Here is a 22,936-nt window from a genome sequence, read left to right as displayed (position 1 = left end):
GATGCCTCTGAGCATGTTCATTATATTGTTGATGGCAAAACTCCCAAAGACATCTTATATTAAAAGGCCAATTGGCTGTCCATACCTGTAATCCAAGGATATGTGCAAGTGAACCTCAATGACCTTGATCTTGACATTAAAACTGGGGAACATCTACCCAAGATTGTAGTCTTTGGTAACATGAACTCCACAAAGGCTTTCAAAAATATAGAGAGAGGCTGACATGGATCCAAGAAAACAAAAGAGCTTTCAAGAAGGAAAACCAAAGCTTGGACAGAACTGCATGCTTTTTCTACTGAAATTGTTGCAGCAAAAGGTGCCATTTATGTGTAGGTGTTTACAACTACAGAATATGGATCCTGCTTAAAGACTGAGAAGATCATAAAGGCTGCATACACATTGTCTCTCAACTGAAGGAGACTATGATGAAGAGTAATCCATAGTGTAGAGTAAGGAACCATAAATACAGAATTAGGAAAAGCTTTTGGCTACAAATATCCTGAGGGCTTATGAATTTTAGATTTACTGCAATTGTATAGCAAAGTGTGCCTCTAACACAGTATAAATTATTTCTATGATGTAATGTACAGTAAGTATTCAATAGTTTTTTTTGCAGGGCTAGATAGCAACTTACATTAACAACGTTTTGAATTGAATAACATTTACTGGCACACTGAGCATCCAAATCTGTTTTATTTTGGTGTATAGCTAAAAATCAGCACGCCCACTGTTAAATTAATTTGGTATAATCAAGTAAAGCCCACCAACACAAGTTCAGCTAATGAAATTCTTCACCAAATACAAGGCAACACATTGTGTGACTAATTTTTTAGCTGCATATGTTTAAAAACTATTATCCATATTTGTATCCAAGTCACTCGGCATCTTACCTAATGAAGCAAGCAATTTTTTAAAATAATACTATATTTGTGAAGAGCACAAAAGCCAAAAGAAATTGGTGTGAGTGGAGTCAATAGTTCACTTGACTTAACTATGAAACTATAAACAGGACAATGAAATCCCTTTACTCCTGTCTTGCTGGAAAAATAATCCAACCATTCAGTTTTTAAACCCCCCCCCCAAGGTTTATCTCACAAACCTAAGCAGCCCTATGTCCTCTTGCTAGCTGCTGGCTCAAACCAGTCAATTAGCCGCAGTTGTAAGGCTACCCTAATGAGCTCAGGGACTTCCAAAAATCTGTATGTGCAGGAAATTTGTCTTGTAATATTACATATTAGAATGGTTATAAGCAGTTATGTCCATTCATATTATTTCATTAAAAATAAAAATAGTTGTGAAAGATTAATCCAAATTGTATGGTCTTAAAAAGCATTAGGATAAATGTACTGAGGAATTTCTCCCATTTTATGTCTCTAGAAAAACATACGTTAGGATTTGTGGGTTTGTGGGACCTTGGCCTGAGGTAAGGATTGGTAGCACCTGTGGGGAGGAGCCCCAGAGGTCAGCACCGTCGGGAGGTGAGGTCAGTTGTGGTAGGAGATTCAATAGTGTAGAGGAATGGAGCATCCTGCGTCATAGCCACAAGACCGTAGGTGCAGTAAAAGAGACAGTTCAGGGAGAACCCACAGTATACTTGCAGAACTGGAGAGGCACTTACCAGAGCAGGAACCTCCGAGAGAGGGAAGCACTGGGCAGGCTCCGAGGAGCGGGGAGCGCGAGACAGGAACTTCTGGTGGTCTGTAGCAGAGAATGACCCGAGGAGGTGGGGCTGCGCAGTAAGAGAGGCTCTGGCGTGGTGATGTAGGCCAACCCGCAGAGCGGGGATGCCTGCATGAATCTCTGCAGTAGTGACGAAAGCAACCCTGGGGCAGAGAAACAAAGGTACTACCCCGAGGAGTGGGGGGTGGCGAGTAGAGTCACTGAGACAGAAGAAAGGCACTGCCCCGAGGAGTGGGGAAGCACAGGCACAGTCTCTGTGGGGTGAATGTAGGCACTGCCCAGAGGAGCGGGAAGCGCTGGTACAGATTCTGTTGTAGAACATAGGCACTGCCCTGAGGAGCGGGGAAGCATGGATCCAGCAGAGAGTGGTTCCAAGGGGTGACCCTGAGGAGCAGGGAGACCGGTAGGCAGGAGCTCTGGGTGGTGCAGGGCTAGTCCAAGGAGTGGGGGAATCCAGGAGACGAGTCTCCCACAAGAGTGCAGCAGGGCCCCCAAGGAGCGGGTACCCGTGCAGAGTCCAAAGGCAGGTAGAACTGATACAGGAACCATGGGTCCGAGGATCCAGGAGCAGGTATCAGTAGTGAAGGAACTCGTTTCCAAGTCAGCTAGCAAGGGGTGAAGGCGGTGCTTAAGAATCCCAGCCTGATGATGTCATCAGCCAGGGACGCCCCTGAGGTTCCTGCCATTGGGTCTTTAAAAGAGAGGCTGATGGCACGCGCGTGGACCTAGAAAGGCCCAGAGTCGGTGTGGGTGGAGACGGCATCCCGGCCACCATAAGGAGTCCTGGGAACCTGGAGGAATGCGGCGGTAGTGGCTAGCCTCAGCCTTGAGTAGGCCTGGAGAAGAGAGCAGAGCAGTACATGAAGTGAGTTGCATCGGTCGCAGCCGTCTGTGACCGACAGTCATAACAGTACCCCTACTCTTAAGGCCCTCCCCCCCCCCCCCCCCGGAGGTTTGGGTTTTCGAGGATGTGTAGCATGGAACTGCTGGATAAGGTCTTTGTCCAAAATGTTGGCAGCAGGTTCTCTATTGTTCTCCTCGGGTCCAATACCCTCCCAGGACAGAAGGTACTCCCACCTCTTACCACGTTTTCTTACGTCCAGGACCTCATGGACTTGATATGTGATGTCTGCTTCTGATGACAGTGGTTGAGGCTCCGATGGCTTTTTGGAGAAGCCAGACAGTATCAAGGGTTTTAGTAGTGAAACATGGAAGGCGTTGTGGATTTTGAGAGAGGAAGGAGGCTGGAGGCTTTAGGTGACAGGGCCCAAATGGTGGAGCACCGGAAAGGGACCAATGTACCTGGGAGCGAAGCGAGCGGAAGGCAGCTTAAGTTGGATAAAGCGGGTGCAGAGCAACACTTTATCGCCGGGTTTAAACTGAGGTGCTTCACGATGGTGTGCATCAAAGGACTTCTTAGATCTTTGGGCAGCCTGCTGGAGCAGCTGCTTGGTGTTGTTCCACAGTTGATGCAAATCCTGGGCAGTTGACTGTGCTGCTGGAGAAGGCACAGATAGTGGCAGCGGAAGTGGTGGTAGAGGCTGACAACTATAGACCACTTGGAAGGGAGACGAACCCTTGGAGGTGGAATGATGAGAGTTCAGGGTGAACTCCGCCCAAGGGAGGAGGTCAGTCCAGTCGTTCTGCCGTAAATCCATGTAGGCGCACAGAAATTGCTTCAAGGTTCTATTAGTCCTTTCTGTTTGCCCATTGGCTTGTGGATGGTAAGCAGAGGTGAAATCTTGCGAGATGTTGAATTTTTTGCAGAGAGACCTCCAAAAACGAGCAGGTCAGACAGGATATGTTTAGGGAGGTCTGACAAGATATGTCTGACAGGATATGTTTAGGGAGGCTGTGGAGCCAAAATACATGTCGGATGAAGGATTTAGCAAGCTGTGGTGCTGAGGGAAGACCAGGCAGAGCAACGACATGGCCCATTTTTGAAAAACGGTCAATGGTGACACAGATAGTGTTGTTTCCATTAGAGGCAGGCAGATCCACTATGAAATCCATGGCGATGTGGGTCCATGGGTCACTCAGAATAGGCAGCTGTTGCAAGAGTCCCCACAGACAACCTACAGGAAGCTACTGGTGGGCACAAGTGGGACAGGACTCTACATAGGCCTGTGTATCCTTTTTCATGGTAGGCCACCAATAGAACTGCTGGAGCATAGAGAGTGTTCTGGCTTGACCTGGATGTCCTGCAGTCAAGGAGTTGTGAGCCCACCAAAGGATCCTCTTGCGTAGTTGGCAAGGGACCACCGTCTTCCCAGGTGGTACCAGAAGTGTGGCGGAGAGAATGACCTTAGCAGGGTCAGTTATGTGCCGTGGAGTGTCAGGAACATCTTCAGTGATGAAGGACCGGGAAAGAGCATCGTCATGGGAAATTTTATTGGCAGGTCAGTAGCGCAGCAGGAAATTGAATCGGGTGAAGGAAAGGGCCCATCAGGCCTGACAATGGTTCAAATGCTGAGCATGGTGCAGATACTCGAGATTTTTGTGATCGGTATAGACCATGATCTGGTGTTCAGCTCCCTCGATCCAGGGACGCCACTCCTCTAAAGTCAGCTTGATAACTAGTAGCTCCTTATCTCTGATACCATAATTTCATTCTGTAGGGAAAAACGCCTGGAGAAGAAAGAACACGGGTGTAAAGTATGAGTAGTCAAGTACTGACGTAGAACCGCTCCTACGCCTATGTCAGAGGCATCAACCTCAACTTTAATGGATGCCTAGGGTCTGGATGGTGGAGACACGGCTCCTGGAGGAAGGTGGCCTTAAGATCTTGGAAGGCGTTCATGGCTTCCGGCAACCACTGAGAAGGGTTGGTGCCCTTGCGAGTCAAGGCTGTGAGTGGTGCGGTCAGGGTAGAATAATGGTGAATAAAAGATTGATAGTAATTGGCAAAGCCAAGGAATCTCTGTAGCGACTTGAGACCCGTAGATTGAGGCTAATCGTGAATACTCTGTAATTTTTGGGGATCCATCCTGAACCCTTGACTGGATACCACTTAGCCAAGGAACGGAATGGTCTCTCGCTCGAAAGAACACTTTTCGAGTTTAGCATAAAGCTGATTGTCCCACAGATGCTGGAAAACATGGGAGACATCCTGGCGGTGGCTTTGTAAGTCTTGGGAGAAGACTAGGATGTCATCAAGGTATACTACCACACATTGGTAAAGCATATCTCTGAAGACCTCGTTCATCAGATTCTGAAAAACCGGAGGGGCGTATTTCTTATTAGTTGGGAAAGATCCATATTCTTTGCCCATATAATGTTTTAATTCTGTTATGGAAAAATAATTTCATGATATTTTCTTTATCTGTTATGAAGGCAAACTGTATCAAGAGCATGCCTCTATTTCTAACTTCAATTTCTTCCTGTGATTTGTTTAACAAATCTGAAATATCTAAAGATACTTGAATACCTTGTTCTTGATCAGATATTTTTTCCCCTTCTTTTTCCAGGTATTTATTCTGTCTTTGATTACCTTTTTCTCGTTCTTTTTTTCTCATCCCAACATAGAAAGACCTAATTATCACTGGGTAAGATTGGTCTGGAATTTTTAAAATCTGTGATAAATAAGATTTAAATAATTCAACAGGACCAACATGTTTTATTATAGGAAAATTAGTTACTCTCAAATTGAGAGCTCTAATTGAATTCTCTACATTTTCCATCCTTTTCTGGATTTCCATTTCACTCTATCTGATAACCTTGAACTTTTTCTATATTTACTAAACGATTATCTAACTCATTGATCTTTTTTTGTTTATCCTCTGTTTTCCCTATATTCTCCTTTAATGAAATATTAACCTGATTCACTTCATCAGTTAAGTTGACAATTAAACCATCCAGCTTTACCATATAATACCACAATGATTCCAGCATTATATTACTTGGCTTTAAAGTCACAGATTTAATGGGCTTCGGTGTACTAGTCTCTCTAACTTTTACTTGAAGATCTCCAATTTCTTTTACTTGAAGATCCCCAGGTGGTTCTAGAACCACCTGGGGATCTAATTTGGTATTTGATATTCCTTTTATTCCATCTTGTATACTCTCAAATACACAACTACGTAGGAAAAAATTCCTAGCTTTAAAAAAGGAGGTTGTAGACAAGGGTTTTTTTTTTTTCTGTTAAAATACCCATGCAGATGTATAGTTAAATTGGAAGGGAAGGGTTATTCCTTTATAGAGCCTGAGCAAATGAAAGGTCTTCTGGAGAATTAGGTAAGCCGGTATAAAAAGTAAAAAGGGGTATTATTGTACCTTCTTTATTGTTTAATTACTATATAGAAATTTTTGCTCAATTTTTCCATCTTTTACTGATAAAGATGGATTCTCTTAAAATTTCCTTTATTTAGTTAGGATAATCAGTATATTTGATTCTCTTGTGTATTATTGAATTGTTATTATGATGGTTATTCTGTAATACTGATACCGCAATTACCAAAAAACAAGTAAATGCTTGTAATTTATATTGTGGAAAATGCATAAAGAAAAAAAAAAACGCAGGGGCGTTGCAAAGGCCAAACGGCATCACAAGGTATTCAAAGTGGCCGTCACGTGTGTTAAACGTGGTTTTCCATTCGTCACCCTTGCGAATACGGACCAAATTGTAGGCTCCTCTGAGGTCCAATTTGGAAAAGATTTTCGCCCCTGAACTCTATCGATGTGTGCATTTTATAAAATTGCATGTCCATGTGTACGCGCCGGGTAGTATGCGCATATGGACGCGTGCACATAAGTTTTGAAAATCTACCCCTTAATGAGCTGTCTACTAAATATTTTTGTGCTCCCACAAAAAATCTGCACTATAGGGAGAATGCAAAAATAGTGTGCACACTACCTCAAATAGCTGTAATGCAACCAACTCATAAAGGGATTTTTTTCCTCTCTCTGCACTACACCAAGTAGAAGGACTACAGTTCCCACTCTCCCCCATACTCCAACATAGAAACAAGTAGAGATGTGAATCGTATGATCGATCGTCTTAACGATCAATTTTGGCTGGGGGGGGGGGGGGAGGGAATCGGATCGTCGTGGTTTTGTTTTTTTTAAAATCGTGTAAATCGTAAATCGGGGGAGGGCGGGTAAACCGGCACACTATATAGCAGGTTCACAACTCCAAATTGCGATCTAATGCACATATCAATCCCAGGAAGTTAGCTTCCGGTACTATTTCTCTAGAGTTAGTATTTCTAGGCACATTAGGGATGCTTTGCTCACCTGAATGGGAAATTAGCTTGCGTTAAGGCCAGAGAATATTTACCTAAATTAATGTTTAAGGCAGCTGTTTTGTCATAATTTACTTGAAATCCAGACACTCTAGCACTTCCATTAGGAAAACAATGAGGTATGTTAGAGCGCCAAAACCCACCCTGACCCTTTAAAATAAATTCCCCACCCTCCTGAAACCCCCCCCAAATGTCTTAAATTACCTGGGGTCCAGTGGGGGGGTCCCGCTGTGATCTTCCACTCTCGGGCCACGGGTGCCCTGTCATATGACAGGGCAAAGGTAGCGCCGGCACCATTTGTATTAACGCACCCGTGGCCCGAGAGTGGAAGATCACAGAGGGACCCCCCCCACTGGACCCCAGGTAATTTAAGACATTTGGGGGGGGGGGTTCGGGAGGGTGGGAAATTTATTTTAAAGGGTCGGGGTGGGTTTTAGGGTTGTTTTTGTGTGCCGGTTTTCCCGCCCTCCCCCTTCCCCTCCCCCTTCCCCCGATTTACGATTTACAATTTTTGACGATAAATCGGAGGAATTCCTAGTGTATATCGCCTCTAACGATTTTTGACGATTTAAAATATATCGGACGATATTTTAAATCGTCAAAAAACGATTCACATCCCTAGAAACAAGGCTTATAGTACCTAATGGATCCCCCACAAGAAAACTAAGCCACATCCCAATATCCCTTTTATGGTCATCCATCCCTTTTTCCCTCACCCCCTATAGAGAAGAAAAAGTTTCAAGGTACTCATCACCTACAACAGAAGAAAGCTGCAGTGCTAATGCCCCCTGATATTTCTCCATTGGATCAAGAACTTCTATGCCCAAATGCCCCTTGCTAGATGCCCCCTTCCACCCCTTCTAATGAAGGTCAAGGCTGCTGGGGACAGGATGGAGCATGACTTACCTCTGGTACATGCAAATATTTAACACTTATTCCAGAATGGGACCTACATTTTAGACTTTAGTGATTGCATGTAAAATAGTGTGAGAACATAAGAACATAAGAAACTGCCATGCTGGGTCAAACCAAGGGTCCATCAAGCCCAGCATCCTGTTTCCAACAGAGGCCAAACCAGACCACAAGAACCTGGCAATTACCCAAACACCAAGAAGATCCCATGCTACTGATGCAATTAATAACAGTGGCTATTCCCTAAGTAAACTTGATTAATAGCAGTTAATGGACTTCTCCTCCAAGAACTTATCCAAACCTTTTTTGAACCCAGCTACCAATCTGTTTCCTATGAGTCCATTAAGGCCTAAATTGCATGTGATGTTTCTTTATTCACATGCAGGAAAATGATAATTTTAGTAAGTTCTCACTAACCTCTTAATAGCTCTTTTAATTTATACAATTACTCACAAGAAATAACCTTCTTTCATTTAATCCGATTTTAATTTTATTGTTTAAAAACCACTGGACATGAATGTTCATTGTCTTGTTATTTTTTAATGTTAGTTTTTAATTAGTTTTATTTGTTATGTTTATTCATTATGTATGTTTGGTTGTAAACCGTTTTGATTAATTCTTTCGAATTGTAAAAGCGGTATATAAACATTGTTAAATAAATAAATAAATAAATAAATAAATAGACCTCATTGGTGATTAATGTAGGGTGAACTTGAGAACCATAGAGGTGGATTTTCAAAAGATTTAATTGGTTAACCATTAGTTAGCCAGTTAAATCTAACCTGCAAAAATTGCCCTCTCTGACCAGCTAAATTTCTCTGGCTAAATGCACAGGCAATTAAAAAATAAGCCACGAACTGTTCTCAGGGTAGATTTAAGATTTAGCCAGCTACCACATATTTTCAGTGCTAATCAGCTAAATTTAGCTGATCAACTTTAGTAGCACAAAAAGCAGGCCTAACTCTAGTCAGACAAATTTTTCCTAGCTAGTTTTAAATAAAAATCTACCACCACAGACATAGGAGGAGCCTATTATACAATGATATTTTATCGTGGAAGGGTTGAAATTTCATTCGGGGGGGGGGGGGAGGGGTGGTCTGCTATATTTTTAAATTTCCTGGAAAAATATTGCAGTGATATCACCGTATAATTATTTATCGTGGAAAAACTCCACAAACCTGAAAAAAATTGTGATGGTTACCCACTTCGCAAGAGGCCACCATTATTTTAAAGAGCCATGCAGTCCAAACACAATCCTTTTCGAAATGAGCCAAATCCCCTCATGGGTTTTGTGAGAACCCTGCTCACCTTCCCACCCATGCAATCTGTAGAGGTGGCTTAGTTTAAAAAGTAGCAAAATTATATGAGAAGTAAAACCCTGCCCCTACCTAAACTCCTCCCCTTGTTGAAAATGTTCCCCATCCCAATCAAAGATCCCCCATATCATAAATAACCCCCCTCAGTAGCATGCTCCCCCAGCCCTTGATCCCAACATATACCGGAGGTCCCCCTAGACTGCCAGGGTCTTTTTTCAATGTAAGAGATAGTGGGAAGGGGTGGGGACCTCACTAGATACAAGCTGGCTGATTTTCAAACCCCCCATGTGTAAAAAATTGGGGTTTCACGCGTGGCTGGGCCTTGCGAACGCTGTGCACATTTTAGAAAAAGCCCAGCCGTGAGCGTAACCCCCATTTATGCGCACAAGAGCCAGGCCTCTATCAAGGGGCAGTCCCAGAGTGGGGAGGGGTGGTCCTGGGGGCGGGGCAGAGCCGACCAGGAGGCTGCCGGTAGAAGAGGTCAGGCCCTGAAGTAACTTGATGGAAAACAGATAAACAAAAAAAATTGGGATTTAGAGGGTGGTAGGAGAGAGGAAGGGGAAGGGAGGTTAGCGTATGTGGTAGGAAAGTTCTCTCCCAGTCCGCTCCTAAATTGGAGCCTCCCAGTCCGCTCCTAAATTGGAGCGGACTGGGAGGGACCTGGTGGAGCCCGATCTCATCGCCGAGTGAATGTGCATAATTTTACCCCCACCTGCGTGTGTTGCCCGCACGGATTATAAAATCCGGCGCGTATGTGCGTGCAGCCCACTTATTTTATAACATGTGCGCGCCAGTGTGCACATGTTATAAAATCAGCGTGTCCATGTGTGCACATGTTTTAAAATCTACCCTAAGGGCTTATGATGGAGCATGATAGTGGTTGGGGGGCCGGCAGAAACCTGCTACTGGAGGGATGGTTGCTTTTCATACAAAAGAGTCTTTGGTTGGACCTTTGGGAATTTTGAAAAAAGGGAGGGGTTTTGGAAAGAGGAGGGGCATTGCTGCATAACTTAAAAGTAAACTTTTTAAATCTATACTTTTGGGCCACTTCAACAGCTGTCATGGAGATAGGCAGGGGTTGCACGTGACCCCCCCCCCCAGGGGGATTTTTGAATGCTGGGGAGGGAGTTAGTTTTAGGCCACATGGCCCTTTAAATTTTGCTGCAGGAGCATAGAGACCTGTGTTAGCATTCCAATTTCCTGTTGTAAATATGAACACTTTTTTAGTTATTAAAATAACGCAGCTTCCCTTTCTTTTGGCAAGCCACATTATTTTATTAGCAAAGGATTAACTATGCATTAACTGCTTTGCATGAATTTGTAAATTTTACAAATGCATGCATAGCAGTTAATTTCAATAGGGAGTGGATTTTTGACCAAAATATTGCGTGATATTTCTGCAGTTTGGGTATAATCATATAATAAATGCTGTTTTGTGCCCATTATCTACCGTATTCTGCGTGGGCGAGAAAGAGTACATCGGTTAGAGCGGCGGACGCGGCGGTTTGCGGTGTTGAGGAGCAGCGGCGGTGGCGGCATGTGAGCGTTGGTCGGGCCAGCAACGTAGAGCGGCGGACGTGGCTTTGAGGAGCAGCGGCGGTGGTAGCTGAGTGTCGGGCAGGCCAGCAACGAGCCCGGTGGTGAGGCGAGCACGAGATCGCCACTCCAAGAAAAGGTTCCTCAGACATGTTAACAGCCTGAACCTGGCCCTCTGTCGCCAGGGAAGGGGGGAGGGAGTAGGGATGGCGACAGAGGGCCAGGCTCAGGCTCAGGCTGTTAACATGCTGCAGTTTCATCAGCAAATGCCTCCTTTAGCCTGGTCCCTCCCAGCCAGCCCTGTAGAAAAGAAAAAGAGGGAGTGGAGCAGGTCTGAGGGAGAGGGAAGGGGTTGTGGATGAGGTGAGAGGGGAAGGAAAGGGAAGATGAGAAGGGATGGATGAGTGAGTAAGTGGGAAGGGTAATAAGTTGTGCAGATAAAAAGAGGGAGTGGAGGAGGGCTGAGGGAGAGGGAAGGGGTTGTGTTGTGCATGAGGTGACAGGGGAAGGAAAGGGAAGATGAGAGGGGATGGAAGGAAAAGGGATGAATGAGTAAGTGGGAAGGGTAAGAAGTTATGCAGAAGAGAAAAACAGGGAGTGGAGGAGGGCTGAGGGAGAGGGAAGGGGTTGTGGATGAGGTGAGAGGGGAAGGAAAAGGGATGATTGAGTAAATGGGAAGGGTAAGAAGTTGTGCAGAAGAGAAAAAGAGGGTGTGGAGGAGGGCTGAAGGAGAGGGACCGGGTTTTGGATGAAGGGAAAGGGGATGGAAGGAAAAGCGAAGAGGATATGAGTAAGTGGGAAGGGTAAGAAGTTGTGCAGAAGAGAAAGAGGGAGTGGAAGAGGGCTGAGGGAGAGGGAAGGGGTTGTGGATGAGGTGAGAGGGGAAGGAAAGGGAAGATGAGAGGGGATGGAAGGAAAAGGGAAGAGGATATGAGTAAGTGGGAAGGGTAAGAAGTTGTGCAGAAGATAAAGAGGAAGTGGAAGAGGGCTGAGGGAGAGGGAAGGGGTTGTGGATGAGGTGAAAGGGGATGGAAGGAAAAGGGAAGAGGATATCAGTAAGTGGGAAGGGTAAGAAGGTGTGCAGAAGAGAAAAAGAGGGAGTAGAGGAGGGCGGAAGGGAAGATGAGAGGCGATGGAAGGAAAAGGGAAAAGGATATGAGTAAGTGGGAAGGGTAAGAAGTTGTGGAGAAGAGGAGAAGAGGGTGGGTGTGACCGACAGAATCTCGCCCGTTTGAACGGGCTTAACGGCTTGTACCCTTATATTGAGTCTTATGAGATCTACATAATAGCTAGTTAGGCTTCACTGAAAGTTTTGCTCAAAATATCCAGGTAAAATTTTCCATTTCTTCCCTGTTCAGCTGGTTTTTTAGTACATAGTGTACTATTTAACATGCATTCTAAATTGCTTTAACATACACGCTATGTATTAGTACAAAGGTCCCAGTATACAAAATAAAATATTCCTTTTGAAATACAATGATCAGCTGAGGCACCTGCCTTTCTGAGCATTTGCTTATATTTATAAAGCACTAATAATTGTAAAATAAAATATAAATTAGTAGTAGTACAATATCTGATCCCTAGAAGGATTGTGAGTAAATGTTAGGGATGTGCAGAGCAAAATTTTATGTTCATATTTTTTATGTCCGAAAGGGGGTCCCACTTGCGGCCAATATGGACATAAAAAAAATCCAATGAGTTGGGTATATGTACATATGTGCAAAAAAAAAATTTAAACCCCCTCACCCTCCTTAATCCCCCCCCCAGACTTACCACAACTCCCTGGTGATCGAGCGAGGAGTGAGGACGTCATTTCTGCAATCCTTGGCGAGAAGCATGTGACGTCGGTGGCACGTCGAGTGACGCGGCGTCACGTGATTCCCGGCTCGTTCGCGCCGGACGGCTCGTTCGGCCCAAAAAGAACTTTTGGCCAGCTTGGGGGGGCCTCCTGACCCCCCCAAGCTGGCCAAAAGTTCTTTTTGGGCCGAACGAGCCGTCCGGCGCGAACTCGCCGGGAATCACGTGGCGCCGCGTCACTCAGACGCGACGTCACGTGATTCCCGGCAAGTTCACGCCGGACGGCTCGTTCGGCCCAAAAAGAACTTTTGGCCAGCTTGGGGGGGCCTCCTGACCCCCTCAAGCTGGCCAAAAGTTCTTTTTGGGCCGAACGAGCCGTCCGGCGCGAACGAGCCGGGAATCACGTGACGCCGGCGTCACTCGACGTGCTGCCGACGTCACATGCTGCTCGCCAAGGATTGCAGAAATGGCGTCCTCACTCCTCGCTCCATCACCAGGGAGTTGTGGTAAGTCGGGGGGGGGGGGGATTAAGGAGGGTGAGGGGGTTTATATTTTTATTTTGGCTCAACAATCGCGATTTCCCACATATCGAACATATCTATGTTCGATATGTGGGAAATCCGATCGTTTATGTCGAATCAATTTTTTAAGTAAAAAAAAAATATGAGTTGCGTTTTACTAATGCTGTCAATCCGAATGCACACCCCTAGTAAATGTCATCATTGTGATTCTCTAACTGAGCCTGCAAGAGGAAATGGGTACATGGTAGTTTTCAGCAGGATGAACAATTTCATTATATGTGCTGGTGTCTGATATTTCTGAAGGGAATAATGTTTATAGAGAGAACATTTTCATAAGCTAACAATATGTTTTATCCATCGCCTTTAAAAATAAGCACACACATGTTCCTTATAAGCACAATTTTACCTATCACTTATACATTCATTTAACACAATAAGGATTGTTTTTCACTGCATAGAACTAGCATGTTAAAATAGGAAGATAAACCATTTGAAGCTAGAAATATATGACTTACGTCCATAAACTCTGTGTTGGCTTTAGGGCCTGTTGTCTCATTAAGAATTTTAATGGCCACTGGAATCTTCACAGTCTCTCCCTCAGGAACCCAAATACCCTGGAACAAGACAGAGAATATTAAGCATAAACTGCATGCTCTAGACCAGGACATGGTGTCCAGAAATGCATATTCATTTCTCCAGATTTTTCATAATATTCTTTCACCTTCAGCATGTACAACAAAAAAATTCAAGAGTACAAAATGGATATTATATGAAATGCCATGATAGAACATATGAGTTCTTTATTTTGCATTATTTATTTTTCAAACTGGTAACATATTAATTCATAGAGATGTGCAGAGGGACGCCATACGTTGCATTCGGGATTCGGATTTGTCGGGGGGCAGATACGTTGCATTCGGCAAGGGGGGCCCCCGATACGTTCATGCATTAATTCTTATTCGTTTCCCGGCTAAAATTGAATTAACTACAACCCCCCACCCTCCTTACCCCCCCAAGACATACCAAAACTCCCTGGTGGTCCAGCAGGGGTTCCGGGAGCCATCTCCTGCACTCATGCCCTTGGCTACTGGTATTCAAAATGGCGCTGATAGCCTTTGACTTTACTATGTCACAGGGGCTACCAGTGCCATTGGTTGGCCCCTGTCACATGATGATCCATACTCAGGATGGACTATGCACCCATCCTGAGTATGGATGCATAGTCTGCTGCAACACTGGAATAACCCCCAATGGGATGATGCTGCACTAAATATTGTCCATTTCTGAATGAATGCTATAGTGAATGCATCACAGTCTCACTGTCAACAGGACCCGCCTGAAGACTGTGAAATATGAAGCTTACTCAAAGGTGGAGTGACAATGAGAGGAGGGCTCATTATACAATAATCAGCCATGGCATTGTATGCTGCTACTACTAGGGGTGATAGCCCCCAAAAATGTAGGTTTTTTTATTTCAGGTTGAGCTATTTCAGTTCTACCCTCAAATTGTTTTTTGGGGTTTTTTTGCTTGTTTAAAAAAGCAAACAAAATAACCCCCCAAACCACCCCAACCCTTCCCTTTTAGTTGAATATTGAGCCCACCCCCTCACCAGCTGACAACCCTAGCCCACCCTCTCGACCCCCCAGGGGGCCAGCGAGTGATCTCCCACTCTTGGGCCGGCAACTGCCATTAGTCAAAATGGTGCCGTCGCACTTTGCCCTTATCTTACGACAGGAGCTGTCCAATGGCACCGGTAGCTGGAGGTGGGGGGCTTAATATTCTACTTAAAGAGAAAGGTTGAGGTGAGTTCAGGTTTTTTAGTTTAATGTTGCATTATCAGATTTTAAAAAAAGATAGGTAAACAGCACTATGAAATGAAATGAAATGAAATGGAAAATATTGTTGATATTTCCTAATTCATTTCATACAAATCCTACCCTTAGCTATTACCAACTTACTCGTATGCAATGTGTGAAAGGCTAAGCAGAAAGGTGCCCAGACAATGCAACACAACACTGGTGGTACCCACCATAGATGAGTAGATTGTTCCTATATGAGTGGCCTGAGGAATCCGAAGGGGTTGTTTTCTTGCACACCTTGCCTGGAGAGTTTACAGTCTTACACATCCACCTAGTCCTCTCCCAGTTTCTACATAGCTAGGACTGGGTCAGCCTTGTGCTTTGTGATTATAGCCTATTATAACTTCCCATGAAAATCATCCAAATTGCCAGGTTGATTAATCAACTGAGCAATTAAATTCCTGAGTCATAGGTATGCTGGAAAAGGGATTCCCAGTGTATATGCCCCTGGAACTGGCTTCCTGAAGGCCCATTTTCCACAAAGGAGAATCAGCAATAGGGATGTGCAGAAAAAAAAAAAATATTTCATTTCATTTGTTCATTTCATGGGGACCTAAATTAATTTCATTAGTTTTAAAACAAAAACATATATATTTATTCATGTTATTTGTTTTTTGTTTGCCATTAAAGTCAATGAGGAAAGCATCACAGCTTATTCTGGGCTCCAGAATTGGAGTTTTCTCATCCCTTCTCATGCAGCTTGTCAGAAAAAATCATCAAAAGGTGGAAAAACTCCAAGATACCAAGATTGTGGAAAAGTGGCACGACAAGCGGAATTAATAGCCTAAGGTTCCATTAAAGGGCTTAGATGACCAGCATTGGTAGGAGTGTATGCTGATATTTTAGGGTATTGTTACGCGTGCCGTCTGCAGCAGACCCGTGGCATGGCCCCCCTCACCTTCCTACAATGGCTCCAGCTCCTGGTTACTCCTCGCTGGCGGTGGAGGGCTGTCAGCTCCGTCCTTGTGCCTCCCCCAGTGCCTCTGGCCCAGTTGCAGTTCCTGGTATTCCTGGTCCAGCCACCGCATCCATTGCTTCTCATTGGCCCTCTCCGCATGCCCCGTGGAGAGACGCTGCTACTCGGTGCCGCGCCTTCCTCTAGGTGCGCGCGCATCACTGATGTTTAAGTAGGGACCGTGGCAGGAACCTAGCCGTGGTCTCGGATTATGACGTCAGCGGAGCTTCAGTATTTAAGCGCAGGCTCCGCTCCCCAGCTTTGCCTTTGCACAGGTCTCCTCACTGGTAGAGTACTCGTTGCCTCCTAGAGATTCACCTCATCCCTGCATTCCTGTTCCTCGTTTGTTCCTGGTTCATGTCTCCTTGTTCCTGCCTTGCTCCATACCTCGGATTGTCTACACAGACTTTGACACTGCTTTGCCTGATCACGCCATTGACACTCTCCAAGCCCGAACCTCTGCTTCACCTGACTATGCTGTTGCCTATCTCCAGACCTGGACCTCTGCTTCGCCTGACTACGCTGGTGCCTATCTCCAGACCCAGACCTCCTCTTTGTCTAACTACGCTGTTGCCTATCTCCAGATCCAGACCTTTGCTTCACCTGACTGCGATATTACCTATCTCCAGAACCAGACCTCTGCTTCACCTGACCATGTTATTGCCTATCTCCAGACCTAGACCTCCACTTCGCCTGACCTCGCTGTTGCCTATCTCCAGACTATGTTTGACTATCTCTGTGATCAGACCTCAGCCTTGCTTGACACCGCCTTCGGATTGCTGCCAGCCTTGACTCATGTCTGTTCCTCGACACCTTTCCGGCTTACTCCCTGGATGTGGTCTATTTAGGCTTCAGTCTGCTCTTGCTCGGGCACTCCCTGCCTGCCTCCGTTCCATTGGCGCCTGAATTTCCAGGACACTACCTTGTCCAGAGTAAGACTGTACCGTCTCTCACCTGCTGTCTCTGGGCTGAACCCAATCTCTACTTCGACGACATAGAGGCCCACCTAAGTCCGGCCCCGGCACCCAAAGGCTCAACCAGCGGGGAATGAGGGCTGGTATTGGTGAAGCTCCAATGGCCTCTGTTCATCAGCCCACTTCGCCTGCCGACAGTGGGGACCCATAGGTCCCTACCTATGGGTTGCATAAACCCCACCTCGGCCCAAAGGTCAACCTCTGGCACAACAGGTATTTTAGATTATGGATGCTTGTATGATGATACTTTATATGATTTTAAACTTTGTATGTTCCATTAAGTGAACCATTCTGGGCTATAGCATGTGGCAGTAGATAAATATAAATAACAATAAAGATAAGGCCTTGTCAGAGGATCCACTGATAAGCCCAAACTCAGGTTCCTTAGCCAGACTGGTGCAAATGACTAATACATGGACAACTGGGTACAATGAACAAGCTGATGCTAGAGAATGACACATCTGATCTCCATTCAGGATTTTGAGACAATCCCTGCACCTCTTACCGACTGCCCTTCCAACATTATATACAAGAAGAGAGCGCTGGTGGTTCACCTGTTTATCACTGTGACTAGGCTAAGGAATGATGTTTATTTATTTATTTCAATAACTTAAATTCCGCTGATCCACCATTCTCAGCGGATAATAACAAAACATGCACAAACACATTACACTAACAACACGATAGCTTCTTACTAACACTCTGAATACCTCAAGCTTAGTACCAAAATAGGGAACTAGAAGGCCAAGATTAAAGACCATAGGCAAAGACAGAACTTTTGCAAAAGCCAAAGTGAAAAAAAAGAGATTTAAGATGCTTTCTAAAGTGAAGCATATCCCTCTCATTTCTCAGCTTCTCCAGGAGATCATTCTATAGACTAGGGCCTGATATGCTAAAAATACAATTCCTAGTCTCAGACAAATGTACCTCTCTGCGAGAAGGAATCTCTTGCAGATGTTATGAGGAAGATTGGAGGCAACGAACTGGTTGAAACTTCTGAAGTGTTGCCATCAGACAAGAAGGGGAACGTCCATGCAGGTCCTTAAAAACCCACAGCAGTGTTTTAAACTTCACCTTCCAGTTAAAGCGAAGCCAATATAAGCTAGCCGGGACAGGGGAGATATGGTCATGCACCAAAGATGCAGTGATACGGTGAATCACTGAATTCTCTATAAGCTAAAGTACCTGCAAGTGAAAACTGGGGAGACCTAAAAACAGAACATTACAGTAATCCAATAATAACAAAACAAGGGATTGTATAACAGTATGGAAGTTATAGGAACTAGAGATGTGAATCGGAACCAGAATCGGTTCGGATTTCAGTTCCGATTCACATCTCTAATAGGAACTGAGAAATGTTTTTTTGGGGTGTAGTAAATGAAGTTTGCAGTAAGAAGAGTATACTAACTTGTTAATATGTGGTTGCATATGCAGGAAAGAGTGAATGATGATGACCAAATTGTGTACTCTTAGTTGGATTGGGATATTATGTCCCTCAAAGGAAACATGTGAAGGAAACTCCTCCAGCTGACTCCGTGCCAGAAGCATGATTTCCATTTTTTTTTACATTAAGGGCCATCTGCTATTCCGCGACTAATCCTTGACCTTTATAAAGCATACTAGCATTTTTCCAAAGCCTCTGGAAATGAAGAAATAGGGAAATAGAACTGTATATCATCCCCATGTAACCTGAACGATACATCCAAAGCTGAAAGGAATGACACAGGGGAGCAAGATAGATATTAAAGAGGTTCAGAGAAAGGGAATATTCCTGGGGAACACCTGTAACAAGAGGGTGTAATAGACGAGGAATCCCCAATTGTGACTTGATATTGGCGGTGAGCAAGAAATGAAGCAAACCAAGCAAGGACACTAGATGAGATTCCTGAAGTCTCCAACCAAATAAATAGCAGCTCATGGTTGCGGGTGTCTAAAGCTGCTGATATATAGCAGAGTTGCTTACCTATAACAGGTGTTATCCCAGGACAGCAGGATGTAGTCCTCACATATGGGTGACATCATCGATGGAGCCCTATTACAAAAAATGTCTGTCAAAGTTTCTAGAAACTTTTAACTGACACACTGAGCCCACGGAGCATGCCCAGCATGCTATGATCCCCACAGCCATAGGTTTCTCCCTTCAGTCTCATTTGTAGCAATAAGTGCGAGTGAAAAAATAAAATAATAAAATGTGTCGGAGCCAACTCCGCGGGGTGGCAGGTGGGTTTCGTGAGGACTGCATCCTGCTATCCTGGGATAACACCTGTTATAGGTAAGCAACTCTGCTTTATCCCAGGAGAAGCAGGATGATAGTCCTCACATGGGTGATTAGCAAGCTACAGGCTGACTCATTCTGTAATAGGTCAATGGCACGTAACTCGTGCAACAGGCACAACAACTGAGGTGCCATTGACTAAGATGAGACAGGCTGAATCACAGAAGACTAGAGATGTGAATTTGAACTGGAATCGGTTCGGATTCTTGTTCCAATTCACATGTGGGTTTTTTTCATCGGACCTGATCACGGTTTTGTTTATCGGCTGCGCCCGAGCCGATAAACAAAAAACCCACCCCGACCCTTTAAAACTAAGACCTTAGCTTCCCCCACCCTCCTGACTCCCCAAAAAACTTTTTACAGGTAGCTGGTAGTCCAGTGGGGGTCCTGGAGCGATCTCCCACTCCCGGGCCATCGGCTGCCACTAATCAAAATGGCGCCGATGGCCCTTTGCCCTTACCATGTGACAGGGTATCCATGCCATTGGCCGGACCCTGTCACATGGTAGGAGCACTGGATGACCCGCGCCATCTTGTGCTGCTACCATGTGACAGGGGCTGACCAATGGCACCGGTAGCCCCTGTGACATAGTAAGGGCAAAGGCTATAGGCGCCATTTTGATTACTGGCAGCCGATGGCCCAAGTGCAGGAGATCATTCCCGGACCCCCGCTGGACCACCAGAGGCTTTTGGCAAGTCTTGGGGAACCCTCCTGACCCCCACAAGACTTGACAAAAGTCCAGCGGGAGTCAGGGAGCGACCTCCTGCACTCGGATCATCGGCTGCCAGTATTCAAAATGGCGCCGATAGCCTTTGCCCTTACTATGTCACAGGGGCTGACCAATGACACATTGGTCAGCCCCTGTCACATGGTAGGAGCACAAGATGGCGCCGGCCATCCAGTGCTCCTACCATGTGACAGGGTCCGGCCAATGGCATGGATACCCTGTCACATGGAAAGGGCAAAGGGCCGTTGGCGCCATTTTGATTAGTGGCAGCCGATGGCCTGGGAGCGGGAGATCGCTCCAGGGACCCCCACTGGACCACCAAGTACCTGTAAAAAGTTTTTGGGGGGGTCGGGAGGGTGGGGGAAGCTAAGGGATTAGTTTTAAAGGGTCGGGGTGGGTTTAGGGGTTATTTTTGTGTGCCGTTTTTCCCGCCCTCCCCCAAAACGATAAGATAACCCCCACAATCAATATCGTGGGTTTTTCCTATCGTTTTGGGGGAGCCCGCGATTTCTGACGATTTTGAAAATATCGTCCAATATTTTCAATCGTCCGAAGCCCGATTCACATCCCTACAGAAGACAGTTGTGGAAGGAGTTGGGTATTATACAGGAAATAGATTTTTCAAGACAGATTATCCAAAGTCAGAGTCTTGCCATCCTTCCTTATCCAAGCAGTAATGAGCCTCAAAAGTATGCAGAGAACTCTAAGTCACAGCTTTGCAGATGTCTGCAATGGGTAGTGAACAGTAGTGTTCTATGGATGATGACATAGCCCTAACTGAGAGCACATTTACTCGTCCCTGGAGAGGAAGGCCTGCTTTCTCATAGCAGAATTTGATACAGTCTGCTAGCCAGTTGGAGAGAGTTTGTTTGCCCACTGCAACTCCTGGTCTGTTTTTGTCAAAAGAAACAAAGAGTTGGGTGGATTTCCTGTGGACTGCAGTGCAGTCTAGGTAAAAAGCGAGTGCACGTTTACAGTCCAAGGTGTGCAAAACTCTCTCACTCTGGTGAGAGTGAGACCTTGGGAAGAAAGTGGGCAAAACTATGGATTGGTTAAGGCTTAGGCAAGAATTTGTGGTGAGTGTGGAGGACCACTCGGTCATGCAGGAACCGTGTGTAGGGTGAGTATGTGACAAGAGCTTGTAACTCACTGACTCTTCTAGCAGATGTAATGGTTACTAGGAGTAGTACTTTCCATGTAAGAAAATTTACATCACAGGAATGCAAAGGCTCCTCTATGCCTGTTCCTGCATAGATCTTCTTTTTGCTCTTGTTATCTGTACTCCCACCCCCTGCCCCTGTTTAATGTATTTTCCACCTTCAGTTAGAAGTGAACCAGTATGATGTAACCACTAATATCGGTATAGAAAAGCTGTTAAATAAATAAATAAAATAAGGCTCAAACAGGGGCCGCATGAGCCTTGCAAGCACTACATTTAGGTCCCATTCTGTAACTGGTGGTCGAATGGAAGGCTTAAGTTTAAGTAAACCCCTCATAAAGTGATTCACTAGGGGTTGCGCAGTTATTGGGGCATCACCAATTCCCTTGTGGTATGCTGCAATGGCACTCAGGTGTACACGCACAGAAGAAGTCTGGAGACCAGAATCTGAGAGGTGGCACAGATAGTCTAATAGAGAAGGAGTGGGGCAGGAGAAAGGGTCAATATCTTTTTGTGTGCACCACTCGGTAAATCTAGTTTACTTGGAGCGGTAAGATTTACATGTGGAAGGCTTCCGTGAAGCTACGAGAACCTGAGAGACTTGAGTTAAAAGATTGAGTGGTTGCAGGATCAAGCTTTCAACATCCAAGCTGTTAGGGCAAGGGTTGGTAGGTTGGGATGGCGCAACATGCCTGGTTCTGAGTTATGAGAGTGGGTGCTGTGCCCAGGCGAATTGGTTCTCTGATTGAGAGGTCGAGGAGTATGGGAAATCATACTTGTTGAGGCCAATACGGGGCTATGAGGATCATTGAACCTGTGTCGTGCTGTAACTTCACGAGAATTTGGGATATGAGAAGAATCGGAGGATACGCATATAGAAGTTCTGTGTTCAAGGGGCAAGCAAAGGCATCCCTGGGGAACATTTGTTGATGGCTGTGGAGGGAGCAGAACCTTTCCACTTTGGGTTCAGTTTGGACGCAAAGAGGTCTATGGTTGGGTGACCCCAGTGTTGAAAGATTTTTCTCGCTACACAGGGATCCAGAGACCATTCGTGGGGTTGGAAATGTCGACTGAGATTGTCCACTAGGACATTTTTATGCCTGCCAGAGAAGTTGCCCTGAGATACATGGAGTGCTCGAGAGCCGAGGCCCAAATCTGCACTGCTTCTTGACATAGCAGATAAGAGCTTGTGCTTCCCTGTTTGTTTATGTACCACATTGCTACTGTGTTGTCTCTTTGTATCAGCACAGTCTTGTGTGAGAGGCAGTCTTTGAAGGCATAAAGGACATATCGTATGGCTCGAAGTTCCAAAAAGTTGATTTGGCACTTCTTTTTTAGCAGAGTCCACGTACCCTGTGTTTGAAGGTTGTTGACGTGATCTCCCCATCCCAAGTTGGAGGCATCCGTGGTCAAGGTGACTTGAAGAGTCAGTTGCTGGAATGGTAGACCAGTTCATAAGGCAGGCTGGTTAATCCACCAGCAGAGCGAGAGACGTAACTAGTAGGTGACCCGTATTAGGGACGACAGTGGCTGAACAGCTTGGATCCACTGAGATTTCAAAGTCCATTGAGTCCTTCTCATGGCTAACTTTGCCATAGGGGTAACGTGGACTGTAGATGCCATGTGGCCCAGTAGTGTGAGAAATTTATGGGCAGAGGCAAACTCGCAGCTGATTACAGAGTTTGCCAAATGTGCTAGATTGTTTGCACGGTCGCTAGGAAGAAAAGCTTTTGCGACTGTGGTGTCGAGGTTTGCTCCAATGAAAGTGAGGAGTTGAGATGGGTTCATATGGGATTTTGGATAGTTGATCAGGAATCCCAGAGAATGCAACAGTCTTATGGTGCTTTTCAAGGCAGCTAGAGTTTCCAGTCTGGATGGACTCCTGATTAGCCAATCGTCTAGTTAGGGAAAAAGATGAATGCTGTTTTTTCTTAGATATGCAGCAGCTAGTGCTAGACATTTCGTGAACACCCGGGGCACAGAG

The 22,936-nt window shown here is 45.3% G+C and overlaps 1 protein-coding gene across 4 annotated transcripts in view; it reads right to left on the bottom strand.

Annotated features, from left to right (window-relative positions):
* Window positions 1-22,936, bottom strand: part of ERBB4 (erb-b2 receptor tyrosine kinase 4) — a 2,403,189-nt gene that overhangs the window by 468,470 nt on the left and 1,911,783 nt on the right. For all 4 annotated transcript variants that reach the window (XM_029606129.1, XM_029606130.1, XM_029606131.1 and 1 more), the window contains one exon: window positions 13,518-13,616. In XM_029606129.1, coding sequence (XP_029461989.1) covers window positions 13,518-13,616 — 99 coding nt within the window. The remainder of the gene's footprint in view (window positions 1-13,517; window positions 13,617-22,936) is intronic.

Source organism: Rhinatrema bivittatum, chromosome 6 (genome assembly GCF_901001135.1).
Source record: "Rhinatrema bivittatum chromosome 6, aRhiBiv1.1, whole genome shotgun sequence".
In the NCBI taxonomy this organism is placed as follows: Eukaryota; Metazoa; Chordata; class Amphibia; order Gymnophiona; family Rhinatrematidae; genus Rhinatrema; species Rhinatrema bivittatum.
This window is presented reverse-complemented; position numbering and strand designations above follow the sequence as displayed.